The 25,732-nt window shown below is 37.5% G+C and overlaps 1 protein-coding gene across 1 annotated transcript in view; it reads left to right on the top strand.

Moving 5' to 3' along the window:
- Positions 1-25,732, top strand: part of khdrbs3 (KH domain containing, RNA binding, signal transduction associated 3) — a 134,282-nt gene that overhangs the window by 69,691 nt on the left and 38,859 nt on the right. Inside the window, exons 3-6 of the mRNA XM_042507091.1 lie at positions 693-809; positions 14,605-14,751; positions 16,700-16,839; positions 24,559-24,739. Of these exons, the coding sequence (XP_042363025.1) occupies positions 693-809; positions 14,605-14,751; positions 16,700-16,839; positions 24,559-24,739 (585 nt within the window). The remainder of the gene's footprint in view (positions 1-692; positions 810-14,604; positions 14,752-16,699; positions 16,840-24,558; positions 24,740-25,732) is intronic.

The following is a 25,732-nucleotide window of genomic DNA, read 5'->3' as shown; positions in this document are numbered from 1 at the left end:
TATGTAACCACTTGTTGATTTTGTACAAATGTTAAGATTTTCAGACAAAAACTAATTGCAGAGCATCTTCATGCAACATAAAACCATAAGCCATGAAAAGGTGACAGGGCTAACCGTTAGATAATGTTAGCCATGCTATGCTAACAGTTAGCCCTGTCACTATCATGCTCTTCCAGACCTCTGTAACCAGACTAGCTGTTGTACGTTCTTGTTAATGTGATACAATTGTTAAGATACGATTTTAGGACAAAGAGCTAATCGCAGAGCATCTTCATGCAATATAAAACCATAACCCATGAAAAGGTGACAGGGCTAACTGTTAGGTAATGTTAGCCATGTTATGCTAACAGTTAGCCCTGTCACTGTCATGCTCCTCCCTACTTCTGTAACCAAACCTGCCGCAGTACAGAGGCTAGTTGTTAATTTAATACAAATATAAAGGTAAGATTTTCAAACAAAGAGCTAATTGCAGAGCATCTTTATGCAACATAAGACCATAAGCCATGAAAAGGTGACAGGGTGAACCTGGGATGAGAAATGCTTCCATACTGATACTATCAAGACACGGACAAGAAAAAAAACTGCTGATAAGTTTTTATTAGCTTCAGTCGCTGGTTAAGCATAAAAAATGTCTTTGCTCTTTATCTCAAACACAGATTCTGATTGATCCGTACTCTCACTCTCTTTTTCAGTTTAACTTTGTCGGCAAACTCCTCGGGCCACGCGGGAACTCGTTAAAGAGACTACAGGAGGACACTCTCACAAAGATGTCAATTCTCGGAAAAGGATCCATGAGAGACAAAGAAAAGGTAACACTCCAGTTTTTTATTTCTTTTTTTTGTCTTGCTCTCCTTGCTCTTCTCACTCTTTTACCTCAAAAACATTTTATCTTGATCTGCTGCAGTAAATCCCTCACACAGTTTGAAGTGAAGGTTGGTTGGACCTACCTTTAAAGTTAAGAAAGAGAAATTTTAATGTACAAGGTCCAGTGAAAATCCAGCTCTAATTAGGATTTTCTGACAAGCTAATACTAAAACATGCAAGGGACTTTGTACTCTTGTTCCAAAATTTTAAACTTTTCAGATTAACAAAAAAACCTTTTAAGACACAGCAGACTGTAGACATGAGCTTCTTCATTATAGTTGAACTGTGAAAATTAGGTTGGATTGAATTAGGTTTGTCTACTTCAGCTTGTAGAAAAAAAAACATCTCTAATTCCTTAAGCCCAAGTTTATGTCTTCAAATGTCTCATTTTGTCAAACAAGAACTAAAAATTGCTTGAATTATTATTATTCAATCATCAAATTTGTTGATGCATTTTCTGCCAATTGCTGAATTAAATAATCAAATAGTTTTTCCATCTCTAACATGAAATACAAAAAAAAACATGAACATTATTTGATTATTAAATTTACTTTTCTAAAAACAATCTCATTTTTAATATTTATGCCAAGCTGCAGCTAGTTTTTACTGCAGTCAGGATGGACTTTTTTGTTCAAAGGTGGAGATACACAGTCAATACAGGTACACATCCTTCAAAGGACTTCATTTTTTCACATACCGCAACCTGAGGCAGAGAAAATATGCCGACCACATTCTTTTATTTCATTTTTTTTCATAACTTTAATATGTCCCCTTTTTGAAATAGACGGTCAAAATAAATAAATTAAAAAAAGAAATAAATTACACAGCAAAGAAGATAAAAATGATTGATATATCAACTCACTCTTTATGCAGATAAATGTAAAGCAAAACCACTCTAGGGATGGTGGGAATACCTATTTAATCTCATGTACTCATGTTCACCTATTGCTTGAATTTTGTTCAGATACACTAATAGTGCCCTGGTATCTGCCCTTAAAGCAATATATCAAAATATGTATTTATTATAGTAATTATAGAGCCTAGAGGCTTTTTAAAAGAAAGTTACTGTGATTTAAGTTAATACTTGATGGATGCTATGTTAGCAGAGTTCAGGCCGTCTCACTGATTAAAAACATTTTGCATATAAAGAATAAATGTGGTGTAATAAAGCAAAATGTGTAAAATACATTTTTTTTATGTTGATATGAAAAACAAAATCTTAGACTTTTGGATATACGTATATCAGAATCAGAATGCCTTTCTTTGTCATTGAATTGAAAATGCAATGAAATTGGAGCACTGCTCAAGTAGGGTGCTTCATTTTATAAAAAAAAAAAAAAAAACGACAACAATTAACCTCACCCACTGGAGTTTAAGATTGTGAAACACATCTCCTCTTACAATGTTTAAACTAGACACACCAAGCTCACTGTGATGGATAGTGACACCACTTTAAAGATTTTATGCAGATTTTTGAATTCCTTTTAGGTATTCTTTGTTATTTTTATTTTCATTCCCTCCAATCATTCTGTAGCTTCTGTTGCTGTATGGCTCTGCTCTGGGACCTCTCTGCCCTTTCACGTGCCTGTGTGGAAAGCCTAAGGTGGAGAGAGCACACACAATATAAAATGAATTGCTTTTAAAAAAAAAAAATGTAACATTTAATTACTCCGAAAAGAGGAGTGGTCCAATACTGCTTTTTGAAAGAGGGCAGGGAACATGTCCCCTGTTTGCCCCTCCTAAATCACACCCCTGATTTTACTTAACATGTTCGATAATTCAGAAAGCCAACTGTTTGAAAACCTTTTAAGCTTGAACTTACATTTAAAAATATCATCATATGGAGCAAAACAAATGTCCATATTTAGATTTATTTTCCCTCTTTACTTGAGCCTTAGCTGTATGTTTATCTCATTTCAAATCAGATGTGAGCGGATCACCGCAGGAACCTCAAACTACATTTGATTGACAGCTCATGGGTCACGTACGGTTTTGAAAAACAGCCTCATCTTGAAAACAAATTTCAAAAGTGTATGGAAATGTGAATGATCTCGGGGACCACCAAACACGCCTGACATCTTTCAAAGCCGCTATCTTATAGTAAACAAAACACACAGTCACATCAACTGCAGACAGGATAACACTATCTATATTTATGGTTTTGTTTTAAGCTCTGTCGCAGGATGACAGAAATGCTTTATAATGGTTTCGACATAAATGGAAACTTCGTGGTTTAAAAGGGAGGGATTTATGAATAGGCTGAATTTCAAACAGTCCAGATTAACAACTCGAATCAACCATGATCATGTCAGTACATAAAGAGAGGATAGAAATGTCTCCTTAGCGTCAGGATTGATTGTAGACCCGCCTGGTTAACAGAGAATAAATCCACTTCACTTGGCTTGTCTGCATCTTTCCTCTCACCCTGTTTGTCAGGGGTGATTTGTTGGTGCCGGTGATTCTCGCCATCATACAGCACATTCTTTTTGATTACCGTGATCAATAGTCTCTGATGGTCGAGTCCTCTCGAGTACCTGAAGAAAAGATCTGTCATGGAGATGTGCTGACCTCAGCAGCCCTTACCTGTCTGCACAAACCCGCTGCGGGATTTATGACTGACAGCTTTCTGTCGGGGACGCTCCGTGCAGCGCTGCTTCCTCTTTTTTTTTTTTTTTTTTTTTTTTTTTTTGAGGAGGGAGGAAGAGGGATACACCTTCACTCACAAAACTACTACTTTATCTTCGGCTGGTTGCTTACTGCTGTTTTCAGCTGCGCAGCATGTGTCATCAGAGCTTTCGATGCTTGAAATTCCTCGTGTAGGTCATGGAGCAGTGCCACTGCAGAGCAAGCAGAGGGGTCGGCGTTTTTCAAGAGGAAACAAAGCTCTTCTTTTCTTCACTGAGGCACCAAGTGAGGCACTGTCGCCCTCAAGGACATGTTTCTTTTTATAATGATGAGATATAAAATAGGGCTGAGTAATATGGGAAAATAATCTCAGACCCATTTTAAGATTACGATTTAGTACTCATTTTTTTTCAAAGTTCCCCATTAATATTCAATAATCACAAGCAATTAAGTATAAAAAAAAGTATGAAATTGGAATTAATATTAACCCTTTAAATCCTGAGCAAATTGGTCTCTTTTTTTCTTTCTTTTTTTTTCAAAAACACCAGGGAAAAGGCAGTAAGCAACAACTTGGCAAGCAGTGTCCCACAAATTATTATTATTATTAGCACTTTTTTCAAGCGATTTGTTGTTTCCTTTCTTTCTTTTTTTTTGGCTTATTTTCCGGTAATTTTCTTTTCCACGTTTTGCTGAAAATTTAACCTATTTGCTCAGATTTCAAAGTGTAAATAAGATCTGAAGAAAAGAAAAATGCTGTCACCCCATTATTTGCAAAGCAAATAGTGGTTTGTTGCTATATTAAAGAGATTGTCCAGATGTTTTTGAAGTGAAGTTGTATGAAATTCTTATTCATAGTCATTGTATTACTCACAATAGATGTGTGTCAGCACCCACTTTGCAGAAACAGCAGGAGTGCCAACACAGTACAGAGCAATGTACTGCTGTGGAATGAGGCAGCAGCAAAACATAAAAATCTGTAACGGTCTAAGTGCGCAAGTCACACAATTACACAAACAAAACTGTTTGAGGCAGCTGCAGACCAGCACCTCCTGACTGGTAGACTGGTAGCGGTTGAAACGTGTTGGCTTTTTTGATGGTTTAGCTGCTCTAAAAAAGTTTTTTTAATGTAATTCCTCCTCGTTTTTCTAGTGCCTGGATTTTCTTTCACTTTGTCCTGTTGGTTCCCATTTTCCATTAGCACCCGACACAAGTTTTTGACCTACGTTTGATCACAGCCTAAGAGCAAGCAGTCATTTCTCTCTTTTTCATTGTTAATTGAATATTTTTTCTCAATGGAGTCTGGCTTTGAAGAGAATGATGTAACATCTTCAGTTTCCCATCAGAAATCACTTTCTGAGGGTAAGGTAAAGCAGTGAAAATATTCTAAATATAGCAGACAATTCAACTTTTTTTTGTGTGTGTGGCTTTGTTAGGTGGATAATTGATGTTTTGCTGCTGAATCCATCCACAGCAGTGCATTGCGTAGCTTCAACCTGCTTCTCCAAACTGGGGTTGTGCCGACTGACATCTGCTGTATGTAATACACTGACTAGGGATAAATCAACTATACAAACCCGGTCCAAAAAATTCCAAACTATCCTTTTACATAACCTCGTACTGATTTCCAGTCAGTTCCATCAAAAGCACAAAAACTACAGTGAACACTGATTATGGCTCTGCCACCCTTAGAATATTTATAAATTTCAAAGCCTTGTTGTAAACATATTGCCACCATGTTCCAGCAGTTGGGAAGCAAGACACAAGAACTGTACTTGGTCTTTAGGAGCTGCAGTGTTTATTCATGGCCTAACAGCTTCCTTCACTGTGCATTTACAACCACTTGACAACTTAACTGCTAATTTGTTCTCTACTCCAATTGCCAACACTATGCACATCCACTGTCACTCTCTCTCTCTCTCTCTCTTTTGCTTAACCTACACACTCGCTACGCACACATAACACTACCTGTAGCTACGACCGTCCAAAGAATTAACAACCATGCTTCGCACTGACAACTTTTTAAGATATATGTTTGCTCTCTTGCTTTATTCCTCCAGACACAGTGAAAATTACAACAAAATAAAGAATGTAACAGTTAAAAAAGATTTTCCACTCACACCTGAAAGTCTCTCAGGCTAGTGTCTGCTGACAAGCAGTCCAACACACATAAGCACAACCGAAATGTGCTAAAAATAAATAGAATAACCAATAGTGCTCCACCAATACCCATATAACAAATAAAAGACAATTATCATGTGCACTTTAAGGAACGTGTATAATATCATCCCTCTGGAGTTGTATGTTCATTGTCTGCAGCCATGTTACTCTGGCTCTCGATGCCACTGCCCCCTGACATCACTACACAACATCACATTTCCCAAAATGCCCTGGACTTAAACTGTGTACCTGTTATACCTTGCACAAAGTGGAGACCTTACATAAAAGGCAATAGATGTTTTAAGCTTAACATTAGTAGTAGTACCTTTTACCCTTTAGACAAATTTTTATAAACTTTTTTTTTTACCTTGTTAACACCACTTATGACCTTTTTAATCACCTTTTAACCCCCTTGAATCCTGGATTGTCATCACATCAGTTTTCTTCAGCTGTGTTCAAACGCCTTTCACAAGTATTTTAACCTTCCAAACATGAGCAAATTGGTTTGATGTCTTTCAACATGGGAAATAAGGCAATCAGCAAATTGGTATGAAATGTTCTCCAGTTTGAAAAAAACATAAATAAATAATAAAAATAAAGAAATAAAAAAAAACATTATTAAATAATTTGTGGAAAATATCAAGAAAAACTGTGTTACAGAAAAAAAAATATATTATTATTGTCCCTTATATTTATAATTTTGTATTTTTTCACTTATTTCTTGAATTTTTTGTTCCTTTTTTTCTATCTCATTTCTTGCAAATCTTTGGGTCATTTCTTGTTTAGTTGTACATTGCTTTCCATTGTTTTGGAAAGAAATGAAGCCATTTTTTTAGATTTCAAAGTAGTAATGACTTAATGAACTGAAATGCTTATTAATTTAAAACTGAAACAAAATCAAATTAAACCTCGCCTTTGGGCATTTTTACATGGTAGCACTTTTCTCTATCTCGTCGGGGCAGTATGTGTGCAAGTGAAGCCCATGGCATCAGGTGTTTCCAAACCTCTTGTTGCTTAGATCATGTAGCATTTAAAACAATTGCAGCCTCTGTGATTTGAAAATTGTCTACTATTACATCCTGATGTCAGTTTGAAATGGATTCATTGTTCAATTCTATACTGTACTCTAGGGTTACGTCTGACTGACAGGAAAGGAAATAATGTACAGTTTTCACCCAGCATAAGACATTAAATGGAAGTGTAATTATTGTCTTGCTCCTCAGAAGACTACAGTATAATGGCTTTGTTGGAGGATAAAACTGTACATTCCCTTTTAAGCTCTTACATATGGCGGAGACACAGCAAAGGGCTGGGATAATTGCTCAAATATTTGCTGCTGCGAGACCTTGATCTTGTGTTGACAAGAATGTGAGTGCAGAGAGGTTGAAAGGCACCAAGCTGTCGGAGTCACAGTCTCCCTGCCTGGCTATGGCACCTCGGTTGTCCTGTCGCTGTCAGAGCAGGATGATGTAAAGGCATCCGTGTTCCCGCGCCCCCTTCTCGTTAGCGCCGTGATTAACTCATCCATTTTCCTCCCTGGGACTTGTACTCCCACTTTAATTTTCCTGATAGACAAAACAATCACTTTGTTTCACTTTTCCTAAGTCCTGTGTCGGGTTTAATTGTGAGCTGCTGCCGAGAAATACCTCCATTGTCTGCGAGGACTGCACTGTCTGTGTGAGAACTGTCCTACAGTAAAAAATGAACCTAGTCCGTGTTCGTGCTTGCAAATAATTTGTAAGTCCGTTATGATGTGAAGATGTAGGGATGATATTACTCAAATCACATTAACAAGAATATGACTCATGGGAGATGAAGTTCAGTGGGACAATAGTTTGCAACAAGTTAGACATTTCATTGTACTTACCAGCTTATTACTGGGCTTATTAAGTCAATTTGTTTTTTTAAATTTTTTTTTTATTCTTTTGTCATAGTCAGTGTCTCAATCCCTTTTAGCTCTGTCCCCTCACCTTTTGCAAACTCATGTATTCTGGTGGGGAAACCCTTTATTTTATTTTATTTTTTTGTCTTCTGGAAATTTCTTTCCCGTCTCCTCTAAAAGCACGCTTTCCCGCACATTCATTTATATTTTTGGCCCACCCCAGTTACAACATTTGCTGATTTATTGATTTTCTGTTTTGGAGCTGGGCCATTAGGAATATTGTAATATAGTATATACTGTTCGGTTATTCATTGCACCACTATCTCTGGGCTCGGAGTGAACTCTGGGCACAGACGAAGCAGCAGTGAAAGTGAAACTTAAAGGTTTATTGCACTTTTAAAAAGTTTGTTTTCACTCACCTCTACAGCAGCCCCTCCTCTTATCCATCAATCTGATTGGATTTGACTGATCTACAGATCACTCATTGACGCAATTGTATGTCTTAATACTGTAGATATTAAAGTGACACACAGGATTCCGACAAATTAATTTATTTGTGGCAGCCTGCCATGATTAAAATATTTGCAGCCATGTATTGATTTTATATTTTTGGAGCTGTACTGTTATTTAGGAGTTTTATTGGAATATATAAATCATTTTATTTGCACCACACTCTTGGAGCGTAGAGTGCACTCTGGGCACAGATGGAGCAGCAGAATGCCCAGTGAAAGTGAAACTTCATTCTATTGGGTCTAAATGATGCTTTCAAGTAAAGTCAAGTCTAGTCAGTTTTATTCATAAAGCCCATTATCACAAAACACAGTTTGCCTCAGAGGGCTTTACAGCATACAACATCCCTTAGACCCTCACATCTCCTAAGGAAAAACTCCCCAAAAAGAACCCCTGAAACGGGGGGAAAAAGATTGAAGAAACCTCGGGAAGAGCTGCAGAGGATGATGAGGGATCCCTTTTCCAGGACCGACAATATATGATGTCTTAAATAACACTCACTCACCTCTTTAGCAGGTGCTCCTCTCATACATCAATCTGATCTGCTCTTACTGCATCAACAAATCAATTATTCATCCCGCAACACAAGATTAAAAAAAAAAAAAAAAAAATTAAAATTGCCAACACATTACTGGAGACCAAAATATCTGCCTGAATTCTTTTTAAGTCCTGGTTCACTGGAACAAGGAGGAGAACAATATTGCATAGTAGTAGTGGCAGCAAACATTTCAATGTACTTTTACCCCTGAATGTAGGCTTCAATGTCTTGATGTGCTTTGCACTTTATATGGCTGTTGAATGAACGATTGGTTAGTAGATCTAAGGCAACTAAGGATGGAATTATTGAGCTAAAGAGATTGGAGATATAAATTGGTGTTAGTCAGTATTTTGTACAAGTAATGACTGCAAATTTAAAGATTTCTTCAGAATATATTTGTCAGAAATGTAGATAAACAAGGCTGAAAGAGCTTTGCACTTCATCCAGTGTCTGTCCTTAATTTTATTTCAAAGTGAATATTACGAGCGGGACATTGTTCCTTATGTGTAAGCCTCGTCTGCGGGAGCTCCTGCGTCCAGAGCGCTGTGGCCTCCTGTTTCCAGGGTGAACAGCTTTTCATAAGCAGATTTACAGGAAAAAAAAATTTAGAAGATGTTGCCAGTAGATATGAAAAAACAGACAGCTGTAATCTCCCGCCATGGGCTCCTTAGCTGCTATGGGACTCTGCTGGATAGCTGATGCGTCTTATCAGAGCTAGGGGAGGGGTCCGCATGTATGAAAACTACTATTATATCTACAATAACATATACAAATGATGTGGTCACACACACGGCTGGTTTCATACTAAACACTGAAAATCTGTTGAATAGACCGATGGACTGAAATAACAAATAAAGAAGTCCCTAGATGAGATGTGCTAACATAAGACTGGCGTCAGTTTTTTGCCAGATGATAGCTGGAGCACACGATGATGATTGTTTTTCATATCTTTTCTTTTATGCAAATATACGAAGGAACACATGAAAGGAAAAAAGGAGAGACCGATCTGCAAGCAGTTGTCTCTTTCTAACACCCTGCTTTCGCTCCCTGCTCGACACCGGCAGCTCCGTCAGCGCTGGTGCTATGCGCAAAGGGGCCCTCTGCTCGTAAAGCGCAGATTTATGGAGGAAATTAACATATCATTAACATACCACAGGCACTCTTAAAAGAAGGTTATTTATAATTAGGTGACATCAGAGACACTGGCTTGCATGCTGCTGGAGAGGGAAAAGGGAAAGAGGAAGTTGCCACCATTGGAAAGGCCCCGGAGAAGACTTTTTTTCTTTCTTTTTCTTTTTTTTTTTGTTGGAAAAGGAGAAACTGGGACGCCAAACCTGTTGTTTCCTTTGTGTAATGTGGCGGGAGACATTTGGGGGTTTTTGCTGTCCTATTTCTCGCCATCAATAACATTATACTGGCCTGCTTCTGTCAGGCCTGAATGGCCCGTGCAACCCCTCGCTGTTTACATGGTATATTTTGCTGTTGCAGTCTAAATGTAGTGTGCTTCTGCAGACATAAGTGGAGAGGAGCAAGAAACATCTGCTCAACTTTCAGGGTTTCAGGTATACAGTAACTAAAGAGCAAACACATGTTTTTTAAGCATATAACCTCACCTGTTTAGCAATTTGAAACCTGAGCAAAATTGGCGTCATTAAAACCATGGGCAGAAAACAATGGGCAGCGAAAGGAGAAATGACCTGAAATATTAAAATTTAAAAAAAATATATGACTTAATTTTACATTTTTAATTATGATCATTATAAGTATTGTTTTCCCTTAGCTCCCTTCCATTTTTCCCCTAGAAATTTTTCTCAAGCTTTTTGGAGTCATTTTCTAAATCTGCAAATTTCTTGAAATTTGTGGAACATTTTTTATCAAATGGTTCACTGCCTTCTACAATGTTTTGGAAAGAAGCCACAGCAGTTTGCTCAGGGTTCAGAGGTTTAAATACTTGTGAAAAGCATCTGAAATCAGCACAAAAAAATTGATGTTGCTGCAGGTTTCAAAGGGCCAAAGCTAAAATCTTTAACTTTCTACATGTTAACGGCCTCAGTGGTGGCTAGTGTTGTGCAAGTTTCCAAAAAATTTGTAATTTGTTATAGTTACTTCTCTCAAAAGTTACTAAATTACTTTACTATTTAATGCATATAAAAGTAATTAGTTAAAGTAAGTAAGTAACTTTTGGTTACTTGAAAATATCTGCATAAACTCTCATGTTAATGCACTCATATCTTTATTTGTTTAAGTGTGGAGTGGCGCTGAGTGGGACAAGAAAACTGCCAAATTTTATCATTTACTGTACCCATAATTACTATGATGACAATTAAGTAGCATGACATTAAAACACATTTGATATGTTTTGATAGGCCTATTTATTGTAGTCTTGACAGGCCTTCAAATTAAGCACCACAAGTCTGTTTTTAAACTTTTGGCACAGTAAAATGAAATAATAACTCTTTTTCAGATGTTTGACAGTGATTTTCTTATCAAGATGGGCCTGATAGTGAAATAACATCGATAACAGTTATTTACAAAAATGTAAGCACACTGAGGTTTATCCCTCAACCCAAACAGTAAATCAAGTCCTGCACATAAGCGGCGACTGACCACTGTAGGCATATTTTTGTTCTTGACCACAAGAAGAGAAAAAAATGACCTTTACTTTACTGATACTTTCATGAATGCAAGCTTGAACTGTCAGCTGCTGTGTAAAGTGACAGTCTGATGCCGATTAATTGATTGATTCACGCCATTCATTGCGCTGCTGTAAGGTTGGGTGGGTCACCCTTGTACAATTTGTGTGCCCTCTCACCGTTCCAAGTAATATTACGTTATTGGTACAGGGCTTCCGCTACATTTGTTTATTTGTGGCAGCCTGCCACAATTAACACATCTGCTGCTTCAAATTGATGTTCTATTTTGTAGTTGTACTGTTCATTAGGACCGCTGTTGAAATGAATACCTCTGAAGGAATGTTAAGATCAATTATCCACCCCATAAGTCACAAACTGATGCTAAGGGGGAAAAAAAAGAACTCAAAAGAGCTATGCCTGTGCTGTGTTCACATTTCTGCAAAAACCTCCAAATTTACGAGAGGGCACAGAATGATAAAAAGGAACACTAACATTTGGAAGAAGAAGAAAAAAAGTTTGCTTTCGCCCTCCCCTCTGACATCAGTAACTGGCACACATACACTCTAATTCTGTGGAAAGCACATTAATAATGTACAAAAAATATTGTGTGTAATGGTCCACCTTCCACATTCTCTTCCCAAAGGTTTGGGAAATAGATTGCATTTGGCTGCCATGATTAAGACAAAAGTGACAACGAATAAGCCCAGTTAAAATAAATACATTGTAATTGTGTTATTTACGTTATTTACTTATTTATTTACTTATTTAAGAAAGTCATTAGTTACATTTATAGTAACCCTCGAACACTCCCAAACACTGGGGTTGGATTGATGTTGGAACTCCAGCAAATATGAAGTCAGCCACTTAAAAACTTCTCTCGCAGTGAGATACTACTGAGTTTGTGTTGCTGCTGAGTGCAATGCATAAAACGAAAGGCATGATGTGAACTGTAAATTTAAAGTTGCAGATGTTTTGAGCAGATTTTATTGACAGTATCAGCCAAAACATGTCTGGCCTGACAAGCATATTAACACTGTGCAATCGACATCAAATAGATGGATTGATATATTAATGGAGACAGTATTTTAAAATACAAAAACTAACCTCACATCAGCTGTAAAACTCATATATAGCTGATCTGGACTACCAATTACATTGCAATTGCATTACATGGAGTGCTGTCTTTCCAAATTACATTTTCTGCCAAGCCATAGCTCCACAATTGGTTAGTCAGTTCCCCGCTTTGGTTGACTGAAATATCTCTAGAACTGTTTGTTGGGTTGTCATAAAATGGTTAACAGTCAAGGGTAGTCCCCAGAGGAAGTACCTTACCAACTCTGCTGATCCCCTAACTTTTTCCAGCACATCCCCTTGTGGTTTGATGAAAGTATTTGACAGAATCTGACCAGTGATGCTGCTACATACAAATTTATGGGATCATTGTTTACACCAAATTGCATGGTAATCCATTCAACAGTCAATCTTCAGCAAAAAACTACAGTGATCCCTGAAGGCATTACAATTCATCTTCTGAAGAATATGAATGACTGTACCAAAATCTGTGTTAATCCATGTTGCAGATAAAGAGATATTACACTGATGAAGAGAACGTTTTGGCAATAGGACAGGTCAGAAGGGTCAATCCTTGAAGCACATGGGCATCTGTACCAAATTATGTTTCTTGGGAAAAGGAAATTAGTAGCATATACATGTTTGTAGGAGGCAGGGTGCATGAGTACCATTTCACAGTGTTATTTTCAAGATTAGTATCCTTTTTAAGTTAATAATCCTTTAGATTCTTACTTTTAATTAGTCTCTTCGGTGCAGTGTTGATTGCTGTGGTTATACTTCCCAACATTCCTGTCAGTATAGTATAGGCTGTCCAGTACTTCAATATTCTTTTTTTGTACTTTCTGTTGATAAGGAACACTGTTGACTGTTGTAGATGATTAAATATGAATAGTCATTTTGCCAGTAGTCTAAACCAGTGGTTCTCGACCTTTTTTTCATGTCAAGGACCCCTAAATTAAAACACATTAGGTCAAGGACCCCCATTTGATAAGATTTTGCTTCAGGGAACTCCATCTGGAAATATTTTGGTTGTTAGATAAGACCAAGAAGATAACCTCAGAAGAAGTGAAACCAATAATGAGAATACTCTTTTGACTAACTTCTAAAATGAGTTAACAGTAAAAAATTGGACTATTGCCCACTGGTTCTCAAGCTTTTTGGTAAAGAGGACCCCCAAAGCATTAGGTTATGGACCCCCCATTTGATAAGATTTCCCCTTAGGGACCTCCATCTACAGCTTCAACCAGTGATTATTTTCATTGTTAAATAATTATTTTCTCAATAAATTGATTAGTTGTTTTGTTTATAACATCTTCAAATGTCTTATTTTGTCCACAGCCCAAAGATATTCAGTTTACAGTCATACGGGAGTAAGAAAATCCAAAATAAAAGAAAATATTCAGATTTATAGTGATGCCAGAGTACTATAGTTATCGATTATAGTTGAGGAGATAACTGTGAAATCTAAGATCAAAATAGTCATCATTATGACTCTTTGGGCTCACTTCTATAGTGATTTATATAATGAGTTAAATAGGGCTGGAACTCACTTGGGGCCCTGAAAACAAAAAGAAATTTGAGAACAACTAGTCTAACCCAGTGGTTACACTGTTTCTAAAAGAATTAAGTTACTCAACTGATTTTTAACAGATCTATTGTTAATCTATTAAGACCAAAATTCTATAGCTGTCAGTCACAGTTGAGAGAATCCTCAACACACTTCTGTAGTGAATTTAATAGTGAGAATAAACTATTCCCTATTTTTATGGGGATACATGTTTTAGAACCATTGGTCTAAACTACTCCATCCACATTAAAAATTTTGTCAAATGGTTACCTTTTTCATTTACATAAGTATTTCACACTATCAAGTATATTCTTGCCTCCCAAACTTGCTGAATTCATTTTAGCAGAGCCTCAGTGATCGCACAGATGAGATAAAATGCAGAAGCAGAGTTGATATTATGATCAAGTGCATGTGAGCACGTACTCCATCTGTACATTTGTTATGAGGACAGGCAGCTGTGTGAGGACAAAAGCAATCGCTTAACTGTGACAGCAGCGAAGGAGAGGATTGTAAGATTGCCTGTTCGCAGACATACACGTTTACAAGAACCCACATAAATATTTTCTGTCTGTCTTTTTGGAACTCTCCCGCACAGACGCATCAAACCTCATTATGCAACGGTTATGGAAAAACTCCCTGCAGTAAATCCAGCTGAAATACAGAAAATATATAAGATAAATGTTGCTGACTGTGACAGCTAACTCCGGCTCTTTCCCCAGACAGATATATGATACCAATTTTTTTTTTGTCCCATCAGGAGGAAGAGCTACGGCAGAGCGGCGAGGCCAAATACCACCACCTGAACGAAGACCTGCATGTCCTTATCGAGGTGTTCGCCCCGCCAGCTGAGGCTTATGCCAGGATGGGTCACGCTCTGGAGGAGATCAAGAAGTTTCTCATACCAGTATGTTCCCTTCTTTGTGCACATACACACACTTTCTTTCTCTTTGAGCCCGGGTCGACTCATTTCCAGCCTGTCCGGAATAAAGTGAGTGAGAAACTGCAGATATTCCTAGCACTCTTTGGGCCTCATGCAAGAAACAATATACAAACAAATTGTCTCAAAATTTTGCTCATATCCAGGATTTGTTCTTATTTTCTTAGTACCCATTGATGTTGGGGATTCACCTATGTTTTCTTTTTTTTACTTTTCTCTTAGGTCAGAGAACATTTTACGAGTAGTCCAGCACACTCTCACCAAGATATGAGAAAAACATCTTGTTTCACAGTCACACAAATTGTTGTCCAACACAAGGACAAATAAGTTTTATATTTGAGGAACATTTAAAAAATTGAATGAATATCATTTCATCAAATTTAGATAATGTTTAAGAGTAATAATAAAGTCTGGATTATTAAATTTAAGGGCTAAAGAAATACTACTATACTTGGTAGACTGATCCCAATAACTGTAATTTCAGTTACTGTGTGTTCCCCCGCTGACCAGAGCTGGCATGTACAATACATGTACATTTACTTGAATATTTTAATCGCATACCACTTTCTACTTCTACTCCACTACACATCAAAGGGAAATATTGTACTTTTTACCCCAATACTAGTATTAGATAACTACTTTACAAATTAATATTTTTCCTCACAAACCACAAAAAGATGAAAATATACAAGTGCAGCTGAAAGAATTAGTAGATTAATTAGAAAATTAATTGGCAACTTTTTCTTTTATCGTGTAAGTCCTTTTTATGAAAAAAAAAAAAAAAATCATGGTTCCAGTTTCTCACATATAAACTGTACATAGGAGGAATTGCTGCTTTTTAATTGTTTTGATTGATTACATTTATCTGTACCTTTTTGCATGTGTTGTTTTACTTTTAATACTTCATTATTTTTCCTGAAAATCCCATTCACTTTATTTGAATTTATTTAACAGTGGGCATACATTAGTTTCACTTGGCAGAACCTTTTCTTGTAGCCTTTTTTTGGTGCCATCTCTCCAGGCTTGTTCATGTGCCAATCTTTGCACACTGCACGAAATCTGTCGCTATATAGGGTTTAGGGGCCGTTACTCGTGCTAATAGGTGACTTATGATCAAATAGGATTCATCATTCAGCACACCCGGGTTTGGATCGTTACGAGTGTTTGGTGCATCCGGAGTTGACTTCCATTATATTTTCTTTTACAAAAAAACTTAAGAGAGATAATGTAAGAGAAAGAGAATTTTGCTGCATGAGGCCCTTTGTCTGTCTCTTGCACTGTAGTTCTGTCAGGGCGGTCTGAGTGTGTGTGTGGGGAGCATCTGATTGTATGTGTGTGATCCTGAGTGGGAAGTCGTGGGTATAACAGGAATAAAAGAGCGCAGGAGGAGATCTCTGCGCGGGCCAACCTCTCCCTGGCAGCAGCATGCAGCATGGAGCTTATTTACTCTTCCTCCATTCATTATGGATGATCTCTCCAATGCTCAGAGCTATGATGATTTACATCTCTCCATAAATTATCAGCAGACCCCTCCCCCAACCCTCCTCCGCGTTGCCTCTCCCTCCCGAAACATATTCATTGATACGGAGGACACATGACAATCATATCGGCCGTTTCATGATTAAAGACCTATTTCCATGTTAATTATGTGTTTTAAATTTGTGGCAAAAACAACTGTGTGAGAAGATAAAGGCAAATGGGGTGCCGTGGATTTATCAACGGGGGATCTGAAATGTTTTGCTGCCTCAGGAACAGCGGTCACGGCAGTACTGTAAAGTACATTAATTAGATATTCCCGGGGCTGCAGCCCTGGAGATAAAGGACGAAATTTAATACAGTGTAATTGAAAGCGAGTCTATTGCTGTGTTTTTTGTGTGTGTGTGTGTGTGTGAACACGTTGCCTCTCTGTGTGCAGGATTACAATGATGAGATCAGACAGGCCCAGCTGCAGGAACTCACATACCTGAACGGCGGCTCGGAGGATGCCAAGGTGCCATCGGTGAGGGGCAAGTCAGCTGCCCGTGGAAGAGGGACACCTGTTCCGGGGCCTCCCAGGTAACCTGCCTCCAAGTGTGTGTGTGTGTGTGTGTGTGTGTGTGTAAACTGTGTATATGTGATCTTTAGTTCAGCTGGGGAATGGGTATTATTTACACTTAAGGAGCTTCTGGAAAGCAGAGTTTTTTTTATGGATTTGTTTGGTATCCTGTTGCTTTCTCAGAGTTAATGGCGTCATTTAGAGCTACAGCACATTTACCACTGCCTCCGCCTGCTCCAATAATAACTGGGATATTTAGTCTTTTTGAGTTGTTTTCTGTAAACAAGATATGGAGGTCATATTTTCATGGCCTCATTTCTTGATAGAGATTTCCAGTTTCTCTCTGTATGTCAGTTATACTCGTTGTGTGTGTAAATGCCTAAACGTTTGGGCATTTTTGAGTTCATAATAAATGTGCAGTTGCAACTTCTTTTAGCTCTTTCTTGAAGGCAGCATCTCATTACATGGTTAACTTCAGGACTGTGCTTATCTGCTCATTTAAAATTGGAATGTTTGATTTCACTCATTTTCAAAAAGGAACTGATAATATAGTGATCACAACTGGGTCAGTTTAGTGTATTGCTGTTCTGGTCTGTTATACAAGTTCAATATGCAAACTGGCTGAACCTGAATTTGTCCTGATGACATGTTTTGCCAAATTAACCCCCCCAAAAAAGGGGAGGATGATAAGCAGCTTCTCAAGAAATGGTCCGAACATCAACAACAAATTAGTAAAAACATATAAGAAAATTGCACTATATTAAGCAAAAAAAGGGAAAAAAGAAAGTAAAAAACCAACAAAAACAATTAGAAAATGACATTATGAAAGTGCTGAAAGAAATGTAAAAATATAGATATATTTTCTCCTTTTTCTCTGACATAATTTTGTGGTTTATTTACACAACATAACAGAAGTGAATATTTTAAAGATTCAGTAAGGACAAAGAGCACCACTGTAACTCAAAAAGGTAGGCACATCCACCTTTTGTTGGGACACAGTATCATTAAGTTGCACTCAAGAGTGGATGCTGTGTCTATGGGACACGGAGTGAAAAAAATCGATATACCAGTCAAGTTTGGTGTTTGGCATAATATCAAACCTGTCAGAACATTTTTACACCGCCACCATGCTGGTAGTCATCTTTACTCAATGTTTACTTTGGCAATGGGTAAATTCTATGCGATACATAACATATTTATTGCTCATTTAATTCTAGTAAAATTTTTATGAATACTTCTTTTATTAATGCAACAGGAGACAAAAAAATTTAATGGGAGATGAGAAAGACATGGGATAACACTGTAGAACAAGTCATGTCTCGTTACCAATCACAACCTTAGTCTTATTAGTGCACCTGGTTTTTAGAGTTTTTTTCCTCACCTAACTGTCAAATTGCATGATGTCAATAAAACCAGATGAATACACAATCAACCTCTGATGTCATTTCTCCTCCTATTATTTGATCAATCATTCCTTAAATGCATGTAAGGAGAGAGATGCACCTGGCAAACAATAGCTAAAATGACAATGCATCAAATCTGCAGCTTTGAAATAGCAGTAAACAGGCATCTGTCTGGCCCTCTGTGCTTACTTTTCCCGACTTCTTTTGTTCATGCAAATAATGGCCGTCTTTTCTGAGAAGAAAAGGTGAAAGTATGACGTCACATCACAGCAAAACCCTCAAACAGAAGGTTCAATGTTTGGATGTCTCACTTTGACAATGGAGACAGCAATTTGTGCCCCATCACTTACCAAAACTGAATGATGGTTTCTTTCAACCAAGTCTGACCCCAAGCTAACAAAGTAGATCTTTAAACAAACTTACAGTCACACTGGTCATTTTGGATGGTACTGCTAAACTATCTTGCCATTTCAAACTTGTTGGCTGACTGGAGAGAAGGACAGTTTATCATTGTGTACCCACCAGTACATACTGACATCAAACTATTCCAATAGGACAGTCTAAAATGAAACTTAGAACAAGCCAAACAAAGGCTTCCTGTTTAATGTGATTGGTTATCTGTCTCTCTGGAAGTTATTTCTCCTAAGACTGAATGGCAGCGTATAGCTTCTTCAGAAGACAGAAAAATGAGCCCTGATATTTTCAACTCTGCTGACTGTGTGCAGACCTCAGCAGGAACTACAAAGAAGAGGCAGAAACCATAGATGATTGGCGTAAAGCTACCAACCAAAGTGCTGCGGCTTTCATTTAAAGTTGGACTGTGCACATGGCTGCTTATTTACTGAACTTGCCCGGCTGTTGTTTGTGCACCAAAGGAGACCAACAAGGACAAGAGAGCCACAACGTCTCATGCTGGCGAGTCCTGCATTTTGTGGACGGAGCTGTCAATAAAGCTCGGAGAAAGTTCAATTACAACAACTATCTCACTCTCGCTTCCCTTTTCTCTTATAATCACTCCTTTCCGGCCACACCTCTTGGATTCTATGCATCCATATTTTTTTTAAAAAATCATATTTTACTTGTTCCCTACACTGTAAAATCTGACAAGATGATTGTTCCTTTAAAAAAATGCAGGAACCTGATTGCCTTAAAACATGTAAGGAAATATAACAATTAGGCTCGATTTATATTTACTTCATATCTAATTGTTAAGTTTACTTAAAATGAAGTTATATTCAGTTAATTCTGTGAAGTTGTTGCAACTTAAAAATGCCAATTTTAATAAATTAATTTCTAAGTTTAAGCAACTTCAATAAATCAAGTTTGCTATGCTATATATTTCTTCTACTGGATGCAAAGCAGTCAATCATTATCATCATCAATATTTTCTTTAACATGGTAAATAATAGAACTCGCAGATCTCTTAACTTCATCATTGGAAAAATCCTCTTTGTTAAGTCAGACTTGGTTTACTTATGTTGCTGACACTTAGAAAGAACAAGGTAATTTCACTTGTCATTTTTAAGTTATAGCTTCATACAATTAAGTAAATACAGCTACATTTTAAATAAAAGTAATAATTAGATATAAAGTAAACATAAATTAAGATTATTCTTTACTTCCTTTTTTCAATGCAATTGGGTTACTCCCATTGAGATTCAGAATCTAGTTTCCAGGGACGTTTCCAATGTATTAAGATCAATTTATAAGATTTTACAGTATATTATTCTGTACTATTCCATCAAAAACAGGCCAAGTAGGCCAAAAACAGCTCGGTCACTACTAGTCAGAACACAAACAGACTACACCAGAACATGTCCAAGACCAAAATTCTGTCCCATTGCCGACAGAATCTGTATGCAGATTTTTTTATTTTTTTAGATAGAGATAAGACATAAACAAACTGTATAGACCAGGTGTCTCAAAGTCACATTATCTGAGGGCCACTGGCTAGGTTGTTCTCTTTTAAGAGTGCTACTTAATCACAACTTTTTGTGTTTGTGTGTTTTTGTGTGTTTTTATTCAGTCTTAAGCAACTGGTACAACTGTTACAGTGCAGCCAAACAAACCTGTGTGAGTAATTTTTCACACAACAGCAGAGCACATTAAAGTCAGTAGGAGTAAAACTGATGCACAAAAAATGTGAAAGCATACGTGATTGCTGTAACCTCCCCAAATGCTTGCATTTCCTATAATTGCATCACACCAAAGCTTTTTTGCCTTTTGTAAGATTTTGATGTGAAGCAGCAGCAGTGGGAATTGTTGGGTCCCTTGACCTCTTACCTCAAGATATCTGAATGAAAATATATTATGTAGGTATCTCCCCTGTACAGACATATCCACTTAAATGCTAGTCCCATGAAGTTTCAGACAAAAATCATTCAGGTTTTTGCATGAACAGCCACAAACTAGAGACCTCTGGCATTCAGAGAACGTTTGGCCTTCACAGGTATATTGCCAATAAGAAAGTTTTCTCTGCAGTTTTCAGAACAGAAGTACTCCCCATCCAATTTCCGAAAAATACAATTCCTACAGAAATCTCCAAATGTCAAAAGTCTTTTAAGCCATATCATGGTCACGGTGTCTTAATGTGTTATTTTGGTGGGATTTTTTACCTTATTTTAATGTTTTTTTAATCAATTCTTCGATGGTATAAATGCTTAAATTTAGCACCAAATCTGTGTAACAAATTGGATCAACCCAAAAATTGCTACAACTTAAGAGACATACATGAGCATGAGAATGGCCATCACATACTTCCATCATTTTGTTCTTAGTCCCTATAGACTCTAAATGTTCAAAGTTTGAATAGATGCCTAACCAAAACACAATTCATTTCAAATTTCTGACTAGAAAAACTTAAAACACTGTGCTAAGCTTCATCTCAAATTAATCTTCAGCAGCTTTCAGACGATGTATACAACTTTTATAGGCATATACTGTTGACCTACTGTCTTCCCCTAAATGCCTTTTGTCCCAGCTTAAAAAAAAGAACATGGGGTAGGGACACACAGAGTGGAAGAGGTTAATACAGCTCTGACACAGAGTAATCTCAATGAGATACTTTTAGAAATAACAACACAAGATTATATGCTTTACAGTTTTCTTTGAATCTGTCATGCAGAAGTAGGGAATCTGAAGCCGGCAGAGTCCACCATGAACATTGGAAACTCCTGTGTACAGAGGAAATGAAAGGAAATGTTCAGCAGTTATATTATGGTTACCCACAAAAATGACAATCAGAGCTCGTGACAGAAAAAAAAAGGCATTTTATCAGGCAAACTTGAAGGAACTACAGTGGAGGTATTCAACTTACTGCCCACAGGCCAAATATGCCCCCCCCCAACCATTTTCTAATGTCAACCACTGCCATTTCAAGAATTGTTTGGGGACTTTTAGTATACATAAGGTGCCAGATTGAATAAGACAGCATCAAAATAGAGCTTATTTGTTAAAAAAATATATACAGTATATTTCAGTAGAGCACCTAGCTAAGCCCTTAATGTCTCAAATCCTAAAAACGTCCTAAAATGATCAAACTATCCTATAATGGAAAAAAAATGTCTTAAAATTCTGGAAACATTCAAAACATCCTAGAAACATCCCAAAATCATTGAAATTTGCTAAAATCCTTGAACTGTCCTAAATTCCTAGAAACACGCTAAAATCTAAGAAATGTCTGAAAATCTAAGAAATGTGCTAAAATCCGAGAAACATCTAGAAATGTCCTAAAATCATACAAATGTCCAAAAATTCTAGAGATGTCTTAAAGTCCTAGAAACGTCCTAAAATCCAAAAAAAGGAATGTGCTAAAATTCAAGTAACGTCTTAACATCCTAGAAATGTCCTACAATCCTAGAAACCAAAAACTCTTAAGAAATGTTTCAAAATCCTTGAAACATCATAAAATCCTAGAAATGCCCAAAAATTCTAAAAATGTTCTAAAATTAGAGAAATGTTCTAAAATCCTAGAACTGTCCTAAAATTCTAGAAACATGAATGGGGCTTCTGCAAGTGGCCCCTGGCCTCCTTTCATTTTTCAAAAGTGGCTCCCAAGCAAAGGACATTGAGTGTCCCTGAACTAGAGCCTCCTGATTCAACTTCTGTTTGGAGACATACATGTCAATTCAAGAGGAGTGCTGCTCAAACACGGCTTGTGATTTAGGTTGTTTGCACTTGGTGCATTTCCTAGAGTTTGTTCTATGTCATGTTGCCATATTTTAGCTGCGACTCCTGTGCTGAAATAGAGTCAGTGCGGCCATTAAATGAGCACGAACCTTTAATGCAAAAACAAAACTGATAGTAAATAGTGTCTGGTAGTACACAGTGATGCAATGTCTGGTGTCCATAAACATTAAAAAAGCATAGCCACATTAGCATAAAAGCCTTTATATGCAAATGTTCTCTCCTTTCTACTATCCCTGCGAACCCACGCTAATTCCAGCTCCTCCGAGACCTCACAAGACTACAAATAAAAAATACTCACGGCCATCAGAAAACTTAAAGGCTCTGTGTGTCGACAGCAAGCTTTAGAAAACGCAAAGAGTCATGCTGTTTGTTCTTTGTGTTTATAAAAGAAAACGCACTTCTTTCATCAGATTTTCGAGATAAACAAGGTCACCGAGACGCGCCGTTTGTGTTGCTCTGAGTCAGAATATAATTGGCTGTGTTTTGAATTAAACTGTAATTAGAATTTGCCATGCTTAATTCGGGTTTGATAAGACACAAGTCCCAGAGGCTCCTGAACAGGAAGTCGCATGCAGTTTTTCTGCATATTCACACGTCCTTACTTTTGATTGACACAATGACACTGTATGGACGCTCTGTCACTCTGTCACCACTTTGACTTTGGAACTGTTGCTTGAGGAGAAGTCCTGCTGTTAGTTGGCTCTCAGCGCTTTCATTCTTCTACTTGAGGGTGGTCCAATTTTTATCAAGTAAACATCCTCAGCTGTCCCTGTTAGCCAGAAAATTAAGACTTCTTCTTTTTTTCGTCTCCTCCTGCCCCAAATCTGTGACCAATCATAATGGAGAAATGGAAAGCATAGAAAGAAAATGACCCGCAGAGCAACCTTGGTGGTTTTTCTGCAGCCGCTTCAGATCAGTTAACTGCTTTTAAAAGAAAGCTCAGTCGGTCTAAAACGCTCAAACAACATGTTACCACACCACAAGGTCAGACCGCCTTTGATTTCCAGCTTGACTTTGCCTCCATCTTGATTACAGTGCAGGTTAGACTCTGGGTTCTGTTTTAACCCTTTGAAACCTGCAGCGACATCACTTTTTGTTGTGCTGCGTTCAGATGCCTTCCACAGGTATTTGAAGCTTTGAAGCCTGAGCAAATTGGTGCGATTTCTTTGAAAACATGGAAAAAAGGAAACAAGCAACTTGGCAAGAAATATCCAACAAACTGCAAGAAATGAGACTTGAGAATTTCTATGGATAAAATATCAAGTCTAGGGCGGGAATATATATGTAATTATCATAATTACATATATATTATGTAACAGAATTCTTTATACATTTTAAAGCACTTTCTCCAAGTGATGTTTTGCATTTTAGTTATTTAGTTAGTTTATTTTATTTTTTTTTCTTTTATTTTATCTATTTATTTATTTTTTTACTAATTTAAAGTTAATTTTTGTGCTTTTTACTAATTTTGCTACTAAGGAAAGTACTTATCTCAAGGTCATTTCCTTTTTTTTTATCTTAATTCCTTCATCCCGTGTCTTTGGAAAAAAGGCTTTATTTCAAGAAAACATCCATCACCAAAACAGGCAGGAACAGCAGTTTTGTCACCTGCATTTTCCTTAATAGACAGGAAAGCAATTCAGCCACAAGACTGCTGTGTTTTGAGTAATGGACGTGACTCACTTTTTTCTCGACTGGAGGAGCTTGGCCGCCACCTTCGCTGCTCCTCCGTCTCCACCTACACATATAACCTGCCGCTGAATGTGTCAAATTCATCGCTTCGGTTTGCACCAAGTCATTCTGGACCGATGGAGGAAATCACCAACTGGAGTGCAAGGAGACGAGGCAGCTTGACTCCAAACATAATAAATTCCAGCACCTCATCATAAAGACCTGGGATGCAGTGGACGTCTCATATTGATGATTTATAACACTATCCCCGTAATAGTATCTTTTAATGGTTTGAAACGATATGAACATGTTGTGGCGAAAGAAGAGACACTGTATATCACCTGATCCATCTAAACTGTGTACGCATGTTCATTTCTCCCTCCAATAATTCACTGAATTGATCACAAAAAGCTGATAACAATGTATTTTAGTTTCTCTTTCGTCTAAACCTGAGCGGATGTTTGTGTCTTGTGTCAGGACTCGAGGAGGAGTTCCTCCCCTGCATGCGGCCGTGCCCCGAGGAGCAGCCCCCAGAGGAGCCCTGCCTAGCCGTGCTCCATCTTCCAGAGGGAGGGGGGTTCAGAGAGCCAGAGGCGCCCCACCAACCCCCGGATACCGGGCGGCTCCGCCCATAGTTCAGGACACATATGGAGAATATGTGAGTATAATGAAACTCTGTAACATGACATAACATGTAGGATGCTGCTTTCAAAACAGTAATGCCGGCTCATGGAGCAAGAAGTGCTAACTTTAGCATTATCAGAGTAAACACATCGATAAGTTTCATACCAACATTTACAAATTGCACATCAACTCAGTGATGGTCTGTGAATTCAAATGTAAACTCCCTGCATTGTTTTATTCATCTGTTTATGAAAATTATACAATTTATAAACCATTTTAAATTTTGAAATATAAGAAATGGATTCAGCATCCTCAATAACTCCAAAAACTACCTAGATGATGTCCAAAATTGCAAAGCAGCTGCTGAAGTATATTCAATATATGTGGTTATGCAGTTGTATGCAAATTATGCAAATTGTCCAACATATGCAAATTAGCATCTGACAGCTTCTCAATGTTGGGGACCCATACTTTACCTTCATAATATTAAACTTTGGGGTATATTAAACTCAACAGTTCCGGGGTCACAATAGGCTGGCAAATAGACAATCATGTCCCCTCTCGATATGTGGAGGTTTTTGCTAAACATCGATTATATTCTTAACCCTCTAAAATGTTTGTTTATTTATCATTTAGAAAGTTTTAATAATTTTTAGACCATTTGTCGGATCACTTTTTTCGCCAGTGAAAACTGCTGGCTGTGCCATTCAGAGGGATGATTCTGATGCATCGTAGCTCTTTTAGAAGCCTCTCTATGCAGCCCTGGAGTTTGGGTGTTTTTACGGGACCTTGTTCATTAAATCCATTATGATAGATGATGATATTGGGTGTCTTCCGTCCATATTTTTTCCATATTTCGATGATAAAAGTACATTAGCATCAGTGCTAAATGGCATATTGGTTTCCCATAGTTCCTTTGGAGAGGTCAGAGGTTTGTTTTGGCCTTGTATCTGCTTACATATGCCACACGTCATCTGAAGCAAACTGCACTGTGATTGGCCTATTCCTACTGTATCTATCGCTCTGT

This window comes from Plectropomus leopardus, chromosome 18, assembly GCF_008729295.1.
Source record: "Plectropomus leopardus isolate mb chromosome 18, YSFRI_Pleo_2.0, whole genome shotgun sequence".
NCBI lineage: Eukaryota > Metazoa > Chordata > Actinopteri > Perciformes > Serranidae > Plectropomus > Plectropomus leopardus.
Note: the sequence above shows the minus strand (reverse complement) of the source record. Positions and strands in the feature narration are given on the sequence as shown.